General features: G+C 43.5%; 1 protein-coding gene across 1 annotated transcript in view; it reads left to right on the top strand.

Annotated features, from left to right (window-relative positions):
• Positions 1 to 443: 443 nt before the first annotated feature.
• TRPM8 (transient receptor potential cation channel subfamily M member 8) overlaps positions 444 to 13,909 on the top strand; it is a gene marked incomplete at both ends in the record, with an annotated part of 349,124 nt that continues 335,658 nt past the window's right edge. The window contains 2 exons of the mRNA XM_083349746.1: positions 444 to 533; positions 1,147 to 1,220. Coding sequence (XP_083205872.1) covers positions 444 to 533; positions 1,147 to 1,220 — 164 coding nt within the window. The remainder of the gene's footprint in view (positions 534 to 1,146; positions 1,221 to 13,909) is intronic.

The raw sequence follows: 13,909 nt of genomic DNA, 5'->3' as shown, positions 1-13,909 counted from the left end.
AGTTTCCCCAGCAATGATGATAAGAGTTGGATGGAGTATTGATTACCTGCTTGAAAGCTGAGCTGGTAAAGCTAGAATTATTAGCATATTTTTTTGGATGAGGCCTTTGCTACTTGACCAAACCTATAGTTATAAAAACCCACTTTAATATCACTCCTATTTGTGCTATTAGTCCAAAATTTGTTGTATTGTCACTAGCAACATGTGTTCCCAATTTGTCAATCTTACAGGTTTCTATTTTTTAAAATGTACAAATAAATTAATAATTAAATAGTTGCATTAAGTTTATTTTTTTAAAAAAATACATCCATTTCATGACTAAGCCTCTTAACCACTTTCTGTGCCCTTTCAAAAACAAAACAAAATGTTACTTTTTAATACTAAGAAGTATAAATTTACTTTTCTTCTTAAGCGGTATCACTACTCTGGATTTCACAGACATCATGAAAGAGAGAAACAATGGTATCTTGGAAAGCTCAAGAAGTCTTTATTCCAGTATCTCTCCTAGCATGGATCTATCATACAGTGAAAGTGTAAGTGATCGATAAAACTAGTTCTATACAAATAATATTCATAAAATCCATCCAGACACATTAGCTAAAGTTAAATATAATTATCATGTGGAGAGAAAATATACATACAGTACTGGGCATTTTTTTAAGCAGTTATGCAAAAATGCTGTAAATTAAGAATGTTTTCAGAAATAGAAGTGTTAATACTTTATCTTTATCAATTAATAAAATGGAAAGTAAATGAACAGAAGAGAGAACCAAATGAAATCAATATTTGAAGCTTAACTCTTAGAATACTGCAGTAAAATATCTTCCTGTAATTAAAAACAGAATTGTTTACTGCTTTGACATTGTTACATGAACTCTAATGGTATACTAGTTCTCTGAGCAGCCCAAGAAAGGAAAGAAAGAAAAATGATGGGGGGAGAATATACAACATTTTAATACATTGAGGCTTGTTATTCAATCATATACAATAATGATTGTTGAAGGTTTTTTAAAAGTAAAAAATAAAGTTTGTTTATTAATTGCCTAGCATAATGTATACTTCCAAAGGAAGATTATGAAGCTACTAATTATTTTTAATTTGTCTATACCTGGGTTTCACTAAGGCTTTCAAATCTTACTTTCAAAGGATTTGGCACACTTTGTTGAAGAGAACTTTAAGAAGAGAGAGTGTGTGTTTTTCACTAAAGATGCCAAGTCCAAGTAAGTAAATATTTATATGTCATATAGATATTATAGAGTTTCAGAGAAGTGGCACTGAAACTTCTCTTCTTTGAAATGGAATATAGAATCACTAAGTATACATCAAGGCAAGACAGCATATTGAGGCAGATTTGCTATCCTTTGGGCCTCATCCTCATTGAGTCAAAAACCTTAATTTTTTAAAAAGTTTCATTAGTTTATAATATAGCATACAAAGAAAATACAAAAGTAAATACCAGTAGTATGGATGTTAGGGAAGGGAAAATGGAAGAGAAAAGTGGGGGAAAGCAAGGGGAAAAAGGCATTGACTTCCAACACCCTTTGGTGCGCAGTTGAACAAAATATTATCATCAAACCTCAACTTTTTAATTTTATATAATAGTATAAACTAGCCATTTTGATAACAATATATCTATCTAGTTGGTAAAATCCAAAATCAAAGTTTCATTTTTTTTCACCTCAAGCACAAAGTCCATAAGCAGTTTCCACGTAGGAATAAAAGTATTTGTATTTTTTTCTTTAATCAAAACAGCCAATTTAGCCATCTCTGCTAGTTCCATCAGTTTTTGCAGCCATTCATCCATTGCAGGGATCGAGGTGACCTTCCATTTCTGTGCATGAGTCAAACACATGATGAAATTCTCCTGCTTTGTACACATTGTTTTGCATTTTATTGCTTCTGCAAATTTGAATGTATTCTTATCTTGGCCTCAAAAAACATGGTTGCATTTTGAGTTAAATGTGAATTGCTTTCAGCAAGGGACTTAAAAAGGTTCAATATGAACCTTCAACTTGAACTGAATAAATTTCATGGTTGAAAATACCAGTTCAAGACAATAAGGTAAAGGTAAAGTTTCCCCCGCACATGTGTGCTAGTTGTTTCCAACTCTAGGGGCCGGTGCTCATCTCCGTTTCAAAGCCAAAGAGCCAGCGCTTGTCCAAGGACGTCTCCGTGGTCATGTGGCCGGCATGACTAGATGCCAAAGGTGCACGGAACGCTGTTACCTTCCCACCGTAGTGGTCCCTATTTTTCTACTTGCATTTTTACGTGCTTTCGAACTGCTAGGTTGGCAGAAGCTGGGACGAGTAACAGGCGCTCACTCCAGTTCAAGACAATATGCCTGTTCAATTCAGAGAAGAGCAATTAAAGATCATTTTAATTGCTCTTCTCTGAATTGAACAGGCATATTGTCTTGAACTGGAGTGAGCGCCTGTTACTCGTCCCAGCTTGGAAACTAAAATATATGAAGAACAGCTGCAGGAATTGGGTTTGGCTAGTCTAAAGAATAGAAGAAATAGGGGTGACATGATAGCAGTATTCCAATATTTGAGGAGCTTCCAAAAGAAGAGGGATGTCAGAACCCATTTATTGTTGGGGGTTGGTTGGTTCTGTCCCTTTCCAGTTTCTTTCTGTGAGTTCTGTCATTCTCCTGAGGGAAAGGGAGGATGTCCTATGGAAGGCATTATTTCTCCTTTGCCTAGCTACGATGTATTCTCTCTGCCTTTTCTATCTGCTTGCTTTTTGAACTGTTTCCCCTTGATGTCAACCTGGGGTGAGAAAGGAATGTGCCTCCGGCCATCTGGCTTATCTCTTGCGGCAGAAGAAAAATGTGCAAAGATCCAAAAATGTCTTCACAGGCATGGGAATGGACTCTGTTATTAGTTCCATTCCCACCATGGACTTAACACCTAAAGATTGGCTCATTTGAACTGACCGGATGAACTATTGGGGTGGGGTTTGCATGATGCTCCTTTAACCAATTGATCTGAGTGGGAAATCCTCAGATCCTGCCTTCTATGCCTAGCTGTCAGCTTCTCTTAATAAAAATTCCTTTTGGAATGAAAGTGTTCCAAGAGTCCTGCTTTTTTTGGGATGAGGTTTTGAAGCGGGTCCTTACATTAGGCAGGATATGCAGTAACAGCCTGGAATAGAAGACCCTTACTGGGGGATTGCGCAAATGATCTCTGAAATCAGCATGGAGAGGGAAGAACCTGCCCTGGAGGGCAGTTTCCCAGCAGGCAGGCCTCAACAAATACAGGTCTCAGTCCTTGAGTTCCTTGGATGAGGTGGTGGTTGCTGGATGCTGAGACAGACCAAGGTGGTTGATGGGCATTGGCAAGAAGGAAGACCAGGAGAACAAAGCCAGGAAGGTGACCCTCAAATGTGGAAGTCACCAGCCGGGTTGGAAAGTCAAGATGGAGAGGTCGCTTCATCTCAGTGAAGATGAGGACGACAGGCCACCCCACTCCAATCAGTTTATTTATTTATTTATTTTTATTTATATCCCGCCCTTCTCCAAAGACTCAGGGCGGCTTACAAGCTTAGCAGTAGCCTTCATTCTATGTATATGCCTGCTTATTAGGGCTTTCACACACACACACACCACAAGCGGCATTATTACAAAGATATGCTGAGAGCTGCCTTCAATTCCCTGATGGAAGAGAATGCTGATCCATGCCGGGGCACCTCCAACCCAGGTTCAGCTGAGGGGACAGATGAAGGCAGGGCTGAGGCAGCAATCCCAGAAACTTCTGCTGGCACCACGGAAGAAGCAACCATTGCTGCAACCACCACAGCCACCCCTGGCCGAGCTGCAGCAGCGGACGGTAACAGACACTGACCCAGGAGATGGAGAGGACATCGAACCATCAGGAAGTTTCCTTTGCTGAGGGTGAGGTATAGCAGAGAGCCACATCAGTTGTGGTCTTTCTTGACTCAATTCCTAAACTACATGGAAGAATATGGCCGAAAAATACCCAGTGACTGTGGCTGAATAAGGATTGTACAGATGGTCCTAGATGGTGATGCTGCTGAATGGGTGGTGGATCTCCATGATGCTGATGCTCCAGAGCTGCAAAATTTCAATCAATTCATGGCAGCTCTCCAGTGACATTTTGAAAACCCCTTGACTGACCAGAAAGCATGGGAGCACATAAAAACTGTCAGACAAGGGTGGTGACCCATAGCTGAATACACACAGGAATTCTGAGCCCTGGCCAGTAAGCTGAACTGGCCAGAGGATATCCTAGTGGGTCATTTCAAAGATGGCCTAAACAATGACATGTATTATGCTAGCATCTTTTGGGGAGATCCTGACTGGCTCCAGGACTGGTACATCCTAGCTGAGGAAGCAGAAATAGATCGTGCCAGAAGGCAACAACTCAGGGAGAGATCCTGGGAAAAATCACCAGCAGAACCCCTCCAAGAACCAACAAAACTGGCCCCTACCACCCCAAGGACAATAGGTTGCTTCAAATGCAGGAAGGATGGGCTGAGTGTTGCTCAAAAACCCGTCTGGAAACCTGACCGAGCCACTGGGGGGAAGCCCAGGAAAACTCTGTTGAAATTGAAGGAAACCGCTATGAAGAGCATAGATGTTGTTAAGTCCCTGGCCCTGTCAGGCCAGATGGAAAGAAACTCAATTTAGCCAGGAGGACCCTCCGATTCCTCAGAGGACAACTCAGTAGACAAACCCCTGGTAAGTGGACCCATCGTACCCCTCACCAGAGCCATAGAACTGTTTAGCCCAGGGATGCCAGAGAAAGTTGCACTGAGAGCCCCAGTAGATTCCGGCTGTGCTCGCTGCCTCATACGCCCAACCCTGGTGGGGAATTTAGGGATTCTAGTGAGGAGGCTGAAGAAACCAATTTCATTTGGTCAATTGGATGGGTCCATTGCAGGGGGGACACCAGCCACTCTTTCCACGTTGCCCATCCAACTCACTATAGGAGATCATGTGGTAACCCCTGGAATGGAATGCCCACTCATATTGGGTATGGTGTGGTTAACCAAATGGAACCTGAGGGTGGACTGGAGGATAGGAGAGTTGAGATTCCTGAAAGGGGAAGTGGAGGCTAAAGCCCTGACTCAGATGAAAAAGTGTGTGTGGGGGCTCCTGACAGTGCAGCAACAGTGGGGGTGGAAGAGTTGGAAAGCATACCAGAGGAATATTGGGATCTAACTGAAGTGTTCAGCAAAGAGAGATTTGACGAATTGCCCCCCCCCATCCCACGGATTGTGCTATTGAAATACGTTCAGGGGCAAAATTACCTAAGCCAAAAATGTACTCCATGACCCCATGGGAGCTAGAGGAATTAAAAAAGGGGATTTATTCAACCGCCGAAGCCCAAAACTGCGGCCCCCGTATTGTCTTGTGAAAAGAAGGATGGGTCTCTTTGTCTCTGCATAGATTACAGATCTCTCAATGCAGTGAGTGAGAGCAACCATTATCCCCTCCCTCTGATGAAAGACATGCTAGTGCACTTATCGAAAGAAAAAATCTTTTTGAAATTGGACTTGGAGAGGCATATTACAGAATCAGGAAAATGGCGTTCAACTGCCCCAAGGGTGTTTCGAATTCAAAGTTCTGCCTTTCGGACTCCAAGGAGCCCCTGCTGAGTTCATGTAACTAATAAATGATGTGCTCTGGGAGCATCTATATAAAGGGGTGCTTGTTTACCTGCACAATGTCCTAATATTTACTGAAACAAAAGAGGAGCACATAAACTAGTCAGAACAATACTGAAAAAGCTGAGGGCAGCCCACTTGTATGTCAAATTATCTAAATGTGAGTTTCTTAAAGGAAAAATTGACTAGCTGGGGTATTGCATCTTGCCAAGAGGCATAGAGATGTATCCTGAGAAGGTCTGGGCTGTTCTATAGTGGGCCCCATCCTGAACCAGGAAACAATTGCAAAGTTTCCTTGGATTTGCTAAGTTTTACTGCCAATTCCTTCCTTCCTTTGCACAAATTGTGTTGCCGATTACTAGCTTACTAAAGACAAAAGGGGAGGGGAAACCGAAGCCCAGCCAACTTTTAAAATGGAGTGTCAAACTGCATTTGAAAGACTGAAAAGGTTATTTTCTGCAGAACCAATCCTAAGACACCCTGATACTGATAAACCAGTGCATTGGTGGAGCCCCGACTGATGCTAGTGATGTAGCAATGGGGACAGTGTTAATGCAGGAGAATGATGAAGGTAAACTGCAGCTTTGTGCCTACTCATGGAGATGGAGCAAAGGTGGGCAGTTTGGGAGAACAAGGCTTATGCTATCCGATAGGCCCTCCTAACCAGGTGGCATTTCCTGGAAAGGAATAAAATCCCCTTCCAGGTATGGACCAACCACAAGAACCTTGAAACCCTAAAAATGCCTAGAAAATTGACTCCTAAACAAGCAAGGTGGTTTCAGCATTTCCACTGGTTTAATTTCACCTTAAAACATTTGCTGGGAGGAAAGAACTTCCTTGCAGATGCACTATCCAGATTGCCACAATACAACAGTAAGGTAAAGGTAAAGGTTCCCCCGCACATGTGTGCTACTCGTTTCCAACTCTAGGGGCGGGTGCTCATCTCCGTTTCAAAGCCGAAGAGCCAGCGCTTGTCCAAGGATGTCTCCGTGGTCATGTGGCTGGCATGACTAGACTAAAAAAGGACATTGAAAACTATGTGTCTAGTTGCCCAATATGTGCTGCAGCTAAGAGGAGACAAGGGAGGACCCCAGACTTATTGCAAACAGTAGTGAACCCATCAGCGCCTTGAAAATAAATTTATATGGACTTTATTCTGGAATTACCAGAGAGTGGGGGGACACAGTTATTTGTGTCATAACAGATTTGTTTTCTAAGCAAGTGCATTTTATTCCATGCCCAAAAATCTCCACTGTAAAGACACTAGCGAAGTTGTTTGTTCAGAGTATTTATTGGCTTCATGGGGCTCCACAACGAATCATATCAGATAGGGAAGTGCAATTCACACCAGAGTTTTGGAAAGCATTCTTGGGACTTTTGGGGGATCATTCAGGGACTGTTATCAAGTCATCATCCACAAATGAATTGTGGGACTGAACGTTCAAATTCAGTACCAGAACAGTATTTAAGATGGTTCATTAATTGAAAGGAAGACAATTAGACCGACCTGCTCCCATTCACAGAGGTCGCTCATAACAACGCAATGCATTGCAGCACAGGCTACACTCCTTTCCAGGTTGCCACAGTACAAAGTTTCAACTCAGTGCCTGAATTACCTTCTAGTGAACCGACCATCTCTTCCCCGAAGAAATAGATTACACAATTACAAAACACCTGGCTGGTTGTAAGGAAGACTTTGGATGAAGCTAGGGAGGGTTATAAATTACAGGCAGACAAAAAATGAGTTGAACCCAAACTGTTTCAAGTAGGGGAGAAAGTATATCTGTCAACAAAATATCTAAAATCCCTGCAGCCCCCAAAAAAGCTAGGGCCAAAATTTGTGGGACCTTTTCCTGTTAAAGAATAATCAATCCAGTTACAGTACAATTGGAGCTCCCTAAGACGCTCAGACAAGTTCACCCTATTTTTCACTGCAATTTGTTAAAACACAAAATACAATCACCTTTGAGACCGGCTTCAGCTCTTACCCCTCCTCCAATCATGCTAGAAGGCTAACAGCATTTTAAAATCAAGGAGATTCTAGATTCCAGGAAACATCATGGTTCCACCTAATATCTGGTAGTGTGGAAACACCTGCCTCCTTCTCAGAACAAATGGGTTCAGAAATATCACGTTAGAGTCCCTAAATTACTTAGTAACTTTCATGCCTCATATCCAGATAAACCAGAGTAATCCTTATTTCTGTTTTCTCTTTGTTTTATGTTTTTACAGGTGAATCATTTTTAAGGGAGGGGTGGTATGTCAGAACTCATTTCCTTGTTAGGGGGGGTTGGTTCTGTCCCTTTCCAGCTCCTTTCTGTGAGTTCTGTCATTCTCCTGAGGGGGAGGGGGAGGCCCTATGGAATACTTTATTTCTCCTTTGCTTAGCTATAATATATCCTCTCTGCCTTTTCTATCTTCTTGCTCTTTGAATTGTTTCCCCTTGATGTCAACCTGGGGTGAGAAAGGAATGTGACTCCAGCCCTCTTGCTGCAGAAAAGAAAGGTGCAAAAACCCAACAATGTCTTCATAGGCATGGGAACAGACTGTCAGAACCCATATCTATATTGTTTTCCTATTCACTTTCCTATTTTTTCCTGACCCAATTCTCACTCTCTTCTCTCCCTGAGTCCTACCATACTCCTAGAGGGGAGGGGAGAGTGCTTGCAGGTTATTGCCTTGACTTCCTTTATCTCTGCAATGTAACACTTTATTTTCTTGCATTATTTCTTCTGAACTTTCTGCTCCCTTGATGTCAGCTAGTAGAGTGGGGAGGAAGAAAGGAATGCAACCTCTGGCAACTGGTTTATCTTTCCACTCCCAGGAGAAGGTGCAAAGAGCTGCCTAAACATCACTGTTACAACCGGAGCCAGCCTGATGTTATCTCCTATTTCCCATGATGGACCTAACACCTGGGGATTGGCCAATTTGAACTGACCAGATGAACTATGGGGAGGGGTTTTGCTTGGGACACTTTAACCTATTAATCTGCACAGGAAATCTTCAGATCCTGTCTAGTATGCCTGCTATCAGGTTCTCCTAATAAAAGTTCCTTTTGGAAGAATCCGCTTCCATGAGTTCTGCTTTCTTGGGATGAGGTTTTGAAGTGGCCCCTGACATTAGACAGGATCTACAGTAATAGTCAACCCAGAAGGAAGAGCCTTACTGGGGGATTTTGCAAGATTATCATGTCAGATACCAGAGCAGGGAAAGAAGAAGCCACCGTGAAGGAGGAGCCCTCCCTCTGGTCAGAAACGTGCCAGCTGTCATACTCCGAATCCTCCTACACCTCAGAGGAAGAGGTCATGGAGATGCGTGGCCACAAAACTTGGTGGTCGATGGGCATTGGTAAGAAAGATGACTGGGAGAAGAAATCGAGAAAGGTGACTTTGAGATGTGGAAGCCACCAACTGGACTGGAAGCAGGAGATGGAGACATCTCTCCATCTCAGCAAAGGTGAAGGAGACTCGAGCTGGATGCTGGAGAAAGCCATCGACCTGATAAAATCAGCATTCAAGTCCCTTAAAGAGGAGTAACCCAAACCATGTGCCTGCACCATTACCTTAGGCTGCAGTAAGAAGGACACCGAACATGAGTCCAAAGCCGAGGTTCCAGGGACATCAGGTGGAGCTACCAAGACTGCCGCAGTTGCCGCAGCAGCCCCCACTCCTCACTGCACTGCAGCTGCCAATTGGGATGGGAGATATCACAGAAGAAGGAGGAGGCAACAGTCCATCCAAAAGTTCCCACCACTGAATGTGAAGTTCTGAGGGGAACCGCGATGCCTGAGATTTTTCCTAACCAATGTCCTGAACTACATGGAGGAATATGGCCAAGACATCCCCTCCGACCAGGCCCATATCTGCATTGTGGGCAGCATTAGATAAGGTCGCCACTGACTGGATCATAGATCTGCATGATTCTGACACTCCGGAGCTGCAAAACTTCAACCATTTCATGTTCTCCCTCAGATGGCAGTTCAAGGACCCATTGGTGGACCGGAAAGCCCACAAAAGAATCAAAATGGTGAAACAGGTGAAACAGGGCAGACTTCAAGGATGGCCTAGGTACATCCTAGCAGACGAAGCAGAGATTGACCTGGCTAAGAGACATCACAGAGGGAAGCCATGGAGCTGGTCTCCATCTGAACCATCCCATGAACCAGCAAAATCACAGCCCACTGCAAAGAAGTCCACTGGCTGTTTCAAGTGTGGAAAAGAGGGGCATCACACTGCAGAGTGCCGTTCAAGGAATCCTCAAGGATAAGCTTGATCAGAACTCAGTCAGGAAAACTGGGAAGTCATCAGCCAAACCATGAGAGCCAGCCATAAAAGGCACCAAAGCTGTAGAGTCTCCCCCTTCACTCAATGTGGGAAGGGAACTCTGGCCTACACTGCAGGACCATCCAACTCGTTGGATGACAACTCCGAAGATGAGCCTCTGGTAAGTGGACCCATTGCACCCTCACCCAGACAGTGACTATACTAGTCCCCTCCATGCCCAAAGCTGTAAAAGTTAGAGCCCTAATAGATTCTGGCTGTACGCATTGCCTTATCAGCCTAATACTAGTGGGGACTCTGGGCATTCCAGTGAGGAGGGTGAAGAAACCGATCTCATTTGGTCAATTAGATGGGTCCATAGCAGGGGGGATGCCAGCCACATTAGCCATGCTGCCAATCCACCTCACCCTAGGGGACCACAAGGAGACTATAACATTGGTGGTAACCCCAGGCATGGAGTGCCCAATAATTCTAGGGATGGCATGGTTAGAAAAATGGAACCCCCAAGTGGATTGGAGGACAGCTGAGTTCAGATTCCCAAAGGGAGACCAGTAAAAAACACCACCCAATGGGACCCCATAAGACTCTGATACAGAAAAGGCCACAATAGGAGAGGAAAAGGAATTGCCCGAAATACCTGAGGAATACAGGGACCTCACTCAGGTGTTCAAATGAGGAGAGGTTGATGAACTAGCACCTCACCGACCTACGGACTGCGCAATAGAAATCAAACCGGGAGCAAAGCTCCCAAAACCCAGAGTGTATTCTATGAGCCCTGAAGAGTTGCAAGAAATGCAGAAATTTATAGACAAGAATTTAGAAAGGGGATTCACTGAGCCAGCTTCACCCAAGGTAGCGGCCCCAGTCCTGTTCCAGGAGAAAAAGGATGGAACTTTGCACCTTTGTGTGGATTACACAGCTCTGAATGCAATAAGCAAAAGTAACCTGTACCCTCTTCCCCTCATGAAGGACATGCTATCCCACCTGGTGAAGGGGAAGATTTTCACCAAATTGGACTTAAGAGAAGTTTATTACTGTATCAGAATCAAGAAGGGGATGAGTGGAAAACAGCTTTCAATTGTCCTATGGGGTGTTACCAATTTAAAGTTCTGCCTTTCAGACTACAAGGAGCCCCTGTGATCTTCATGCAACTAATAAATGAGGTGCTAATGGAGCCCCTATACATGGGAGTCTTGGTTTACTTAGATGACATCCTCATCTTCACAGAGACTATGGAGGAATATGTAAAATTAGTCAGAGCCATCTCGAAAAAACTGCAAGCCGCTCACCTCTATGCTAAATTATCTAAATGCGAATTTCATAAAGAGAAAATAGGCTACCTAGGATACTGCATATCCCCTGATGGCATAGAAATGGACCCTGAAAAGGTCCGGGCGGTATTAGAATGGGTACCACCTTGCACGAGAAAGCAACTACAAAGCTTCCTGGGGTTTTCAAATTTCTCCCATCAATTCATACCCTCATTCGCCGAGATAGTGTTGCCCATCATGAACTTGCTAAAAACCAAAGGGGGTGGGGACAATAAAACCCAACCAGCCACTAAAATGGACAGTTGAATGCCAAGCCACTTTTGAAAGATTAAGAAGACTGTTTTTATCTGAGCCGGTCCTAAGACACCCTGACCCGGACAAGCTGTTCGTAATACGAGTGGATGCCAGTGATGTAGCCATAACACTTGTATTGCTGCAGGAAAATGACAAATGGGTACTACAACCCTGTGCATATACATCCAGAAAACTTTCTGACATGGAAGAACAATAGGCAGTGTGGGAAAAGGAGGCATATGCGGTAAGATTAAATGAGCCTTGGTGGAGCAGTGGGCTAATGCCTCCTTAAGTAACACCAGCTGCCTGCAATTAGTGCAGGTTCGCATCCCACCAGGCTCAAGGTTGACTCAGCCTTCCATCCTTCCGAGGTAGGTAAAATGAGGGCCCAGATTGTTGGGGGCAATTAAGCTGACTTCGTAATAATGCCGCTTGGGGGGTGTATGAAAGCCCTAATAAGCAGGCATATACATAGAATGAAGGCTACTGCTAAGTTTGTAAGCCGCCCTGAGTCTTTGGAGAAGGGCGGGATATAAATGGAATTAAAATAAATAAAATAAAATAAATAAGATGGGCACTCCTTACCTGGTGGCATTTTTTAGAAGGAAACAAAATCCAATTCCTCTCAAAATGCTGAGGAAGCTCACCCCTAAACATGCCGTGGTCACTTTCACTGGTTTAACTTCACCATTAAACACCTACCGGGGGGTGGGGAAGAATTTCCTAGCACACACCCTGTCCCATATGCCTCAATATAATAGTACCCAACCTACCGTCTCTAAGCCACTCATACCTGAGATGCAAATGGCGGCTGGAGTAACCACCCAAGCCCAAGCAAAATTAAAGCAACCGTTAGCCAGCCAAGCGGGGATTGAATTCAGGAAAGCTTTAGAAACTGATGATTGGTTCCAAAGCCACAAAAACCTGTGCACAATTACAGATGGACTATCTTGAGTGGGGGGAAAATTATACATTCCAAAGAGCCAAAGAATTACATTCATGCAATTGTACCATGATACAAAATCAGCAGGTCATTTTGGATTCATGAAAACCCTACTCTTAGTCAAAAGACAATTTTGGTGGCCTTCTATTAAAAAGGACATTAAATATTATGTGGCCAGTTGTCCAACCTGTGCAGCTGCCAAAAGACTAAAAGTGAAGTCACCCAGACTGCTGCAAGCCCCTTGGCACTGTGGAAGTAGATCTCCATGGATTTCATAGCAGAGCTACCTGAGAGTAAGGGAAACACAGTCATTTGGGTGGTCATGGACTCATTTTCAAAACAAGTACATCCCTTGCCAAAAAATCCCCACAGCTAAAATTTTAGCAAAGATGTTTGTTCAACACATCCTGTAAACCGCCCTGAGTCCTTCGGGAAAGGGCGGCATATAAATCTAAATAATTAATTAATAATTAATAGACTACATGGGACACCCCAATGCATCATATCAGACAGGGGGTGCAATTCACATCAGACTTTTGGAAGGTGTTTCTGTCCCTTTTGGGGACCACCCAGGGCCATCATTTCTCAGACGAATGGAACAATGGAATGTTTGAACTCAGTACTTGAACAATATTTAAGATGCTTACCAAGAAATTACCAACAAACAAACTGGACTGATCTACTTCCAATTGCAGAGGTTGCATACAACAAAGCAGTCCATTCCAGCACAGCATACACCACATTTCAAGTCGCCACTGGCCAAAGCTTCAATCCCATGCCAGAACTGTCTCCCACTGAGCCAGTTATTCCCTCCTTAAAGGAATGGATCTCACAGCTGAGAAACACCTGGCCAGTAGTTAGAAAAGCATTAGATGAAGCCAGACAAGCATACAAAACACACACGTATAAGAAAGGGGTTGAACTGAAACCCTTTTCCATGGGGCAAATGGTCTACCTATCCACAAAATACTTAAAATCCCTGCAGCCATCCAAGAAATTGGGACCAAAATACATGGGACCATTCCCTATTAAAAGAATCATAAACCCAGTAACAATAGAATTAGAACTACCAAAACCCCTCAGACAAATCCACCCAATTTTTCACTGCAGCCTGTTAAAATGGGAGCAGCAATCACCTTCAAGACCAACTATTCCTCCCCCTCCCCCTCCCCTCACGGTCGAGGTTGGTCTTAAGGTTTATTTCTTTGAAATAAAAAAAATCCTAGATTCCAGAAAATATCATGGTGCAACTCAATATCTGGTTGCATGGAAACACCTCCCCTCCTCCCAAAATGAATGGGTACACAAACACCACATTAGAGCTCCCAAGCTATTAAAAAAGTTTCATGCAGACTACCCAAACAAACCTGACTAACCTGTGCACATTTGTTTTGTCTCTCAACAGGTGGAACTCTTGTTTTTTTAAGGTGGGCAGAATGTCAGAACCCATATCTATATTGCTTTCCTATTCACTTTCCTATTTTCTCCTGACC

The sequence above is a fragment of the Vipera ursinii genome (assembly GCF_947247035.1).
Source record: "Vipera ursinii genome assembly, chromosome: 1".
Lineage (NCBI taxonomy): Eukaryota > Metazoa > Chordata > Lepidosauria > Squamata > Viperidae > Vipera > Vipera ursinii.
The sequence above is the reverse complement of the archived record's forward strand: the minus strand, read 5'-3'. Positions and strand labels throughout refer to the sequence as shown.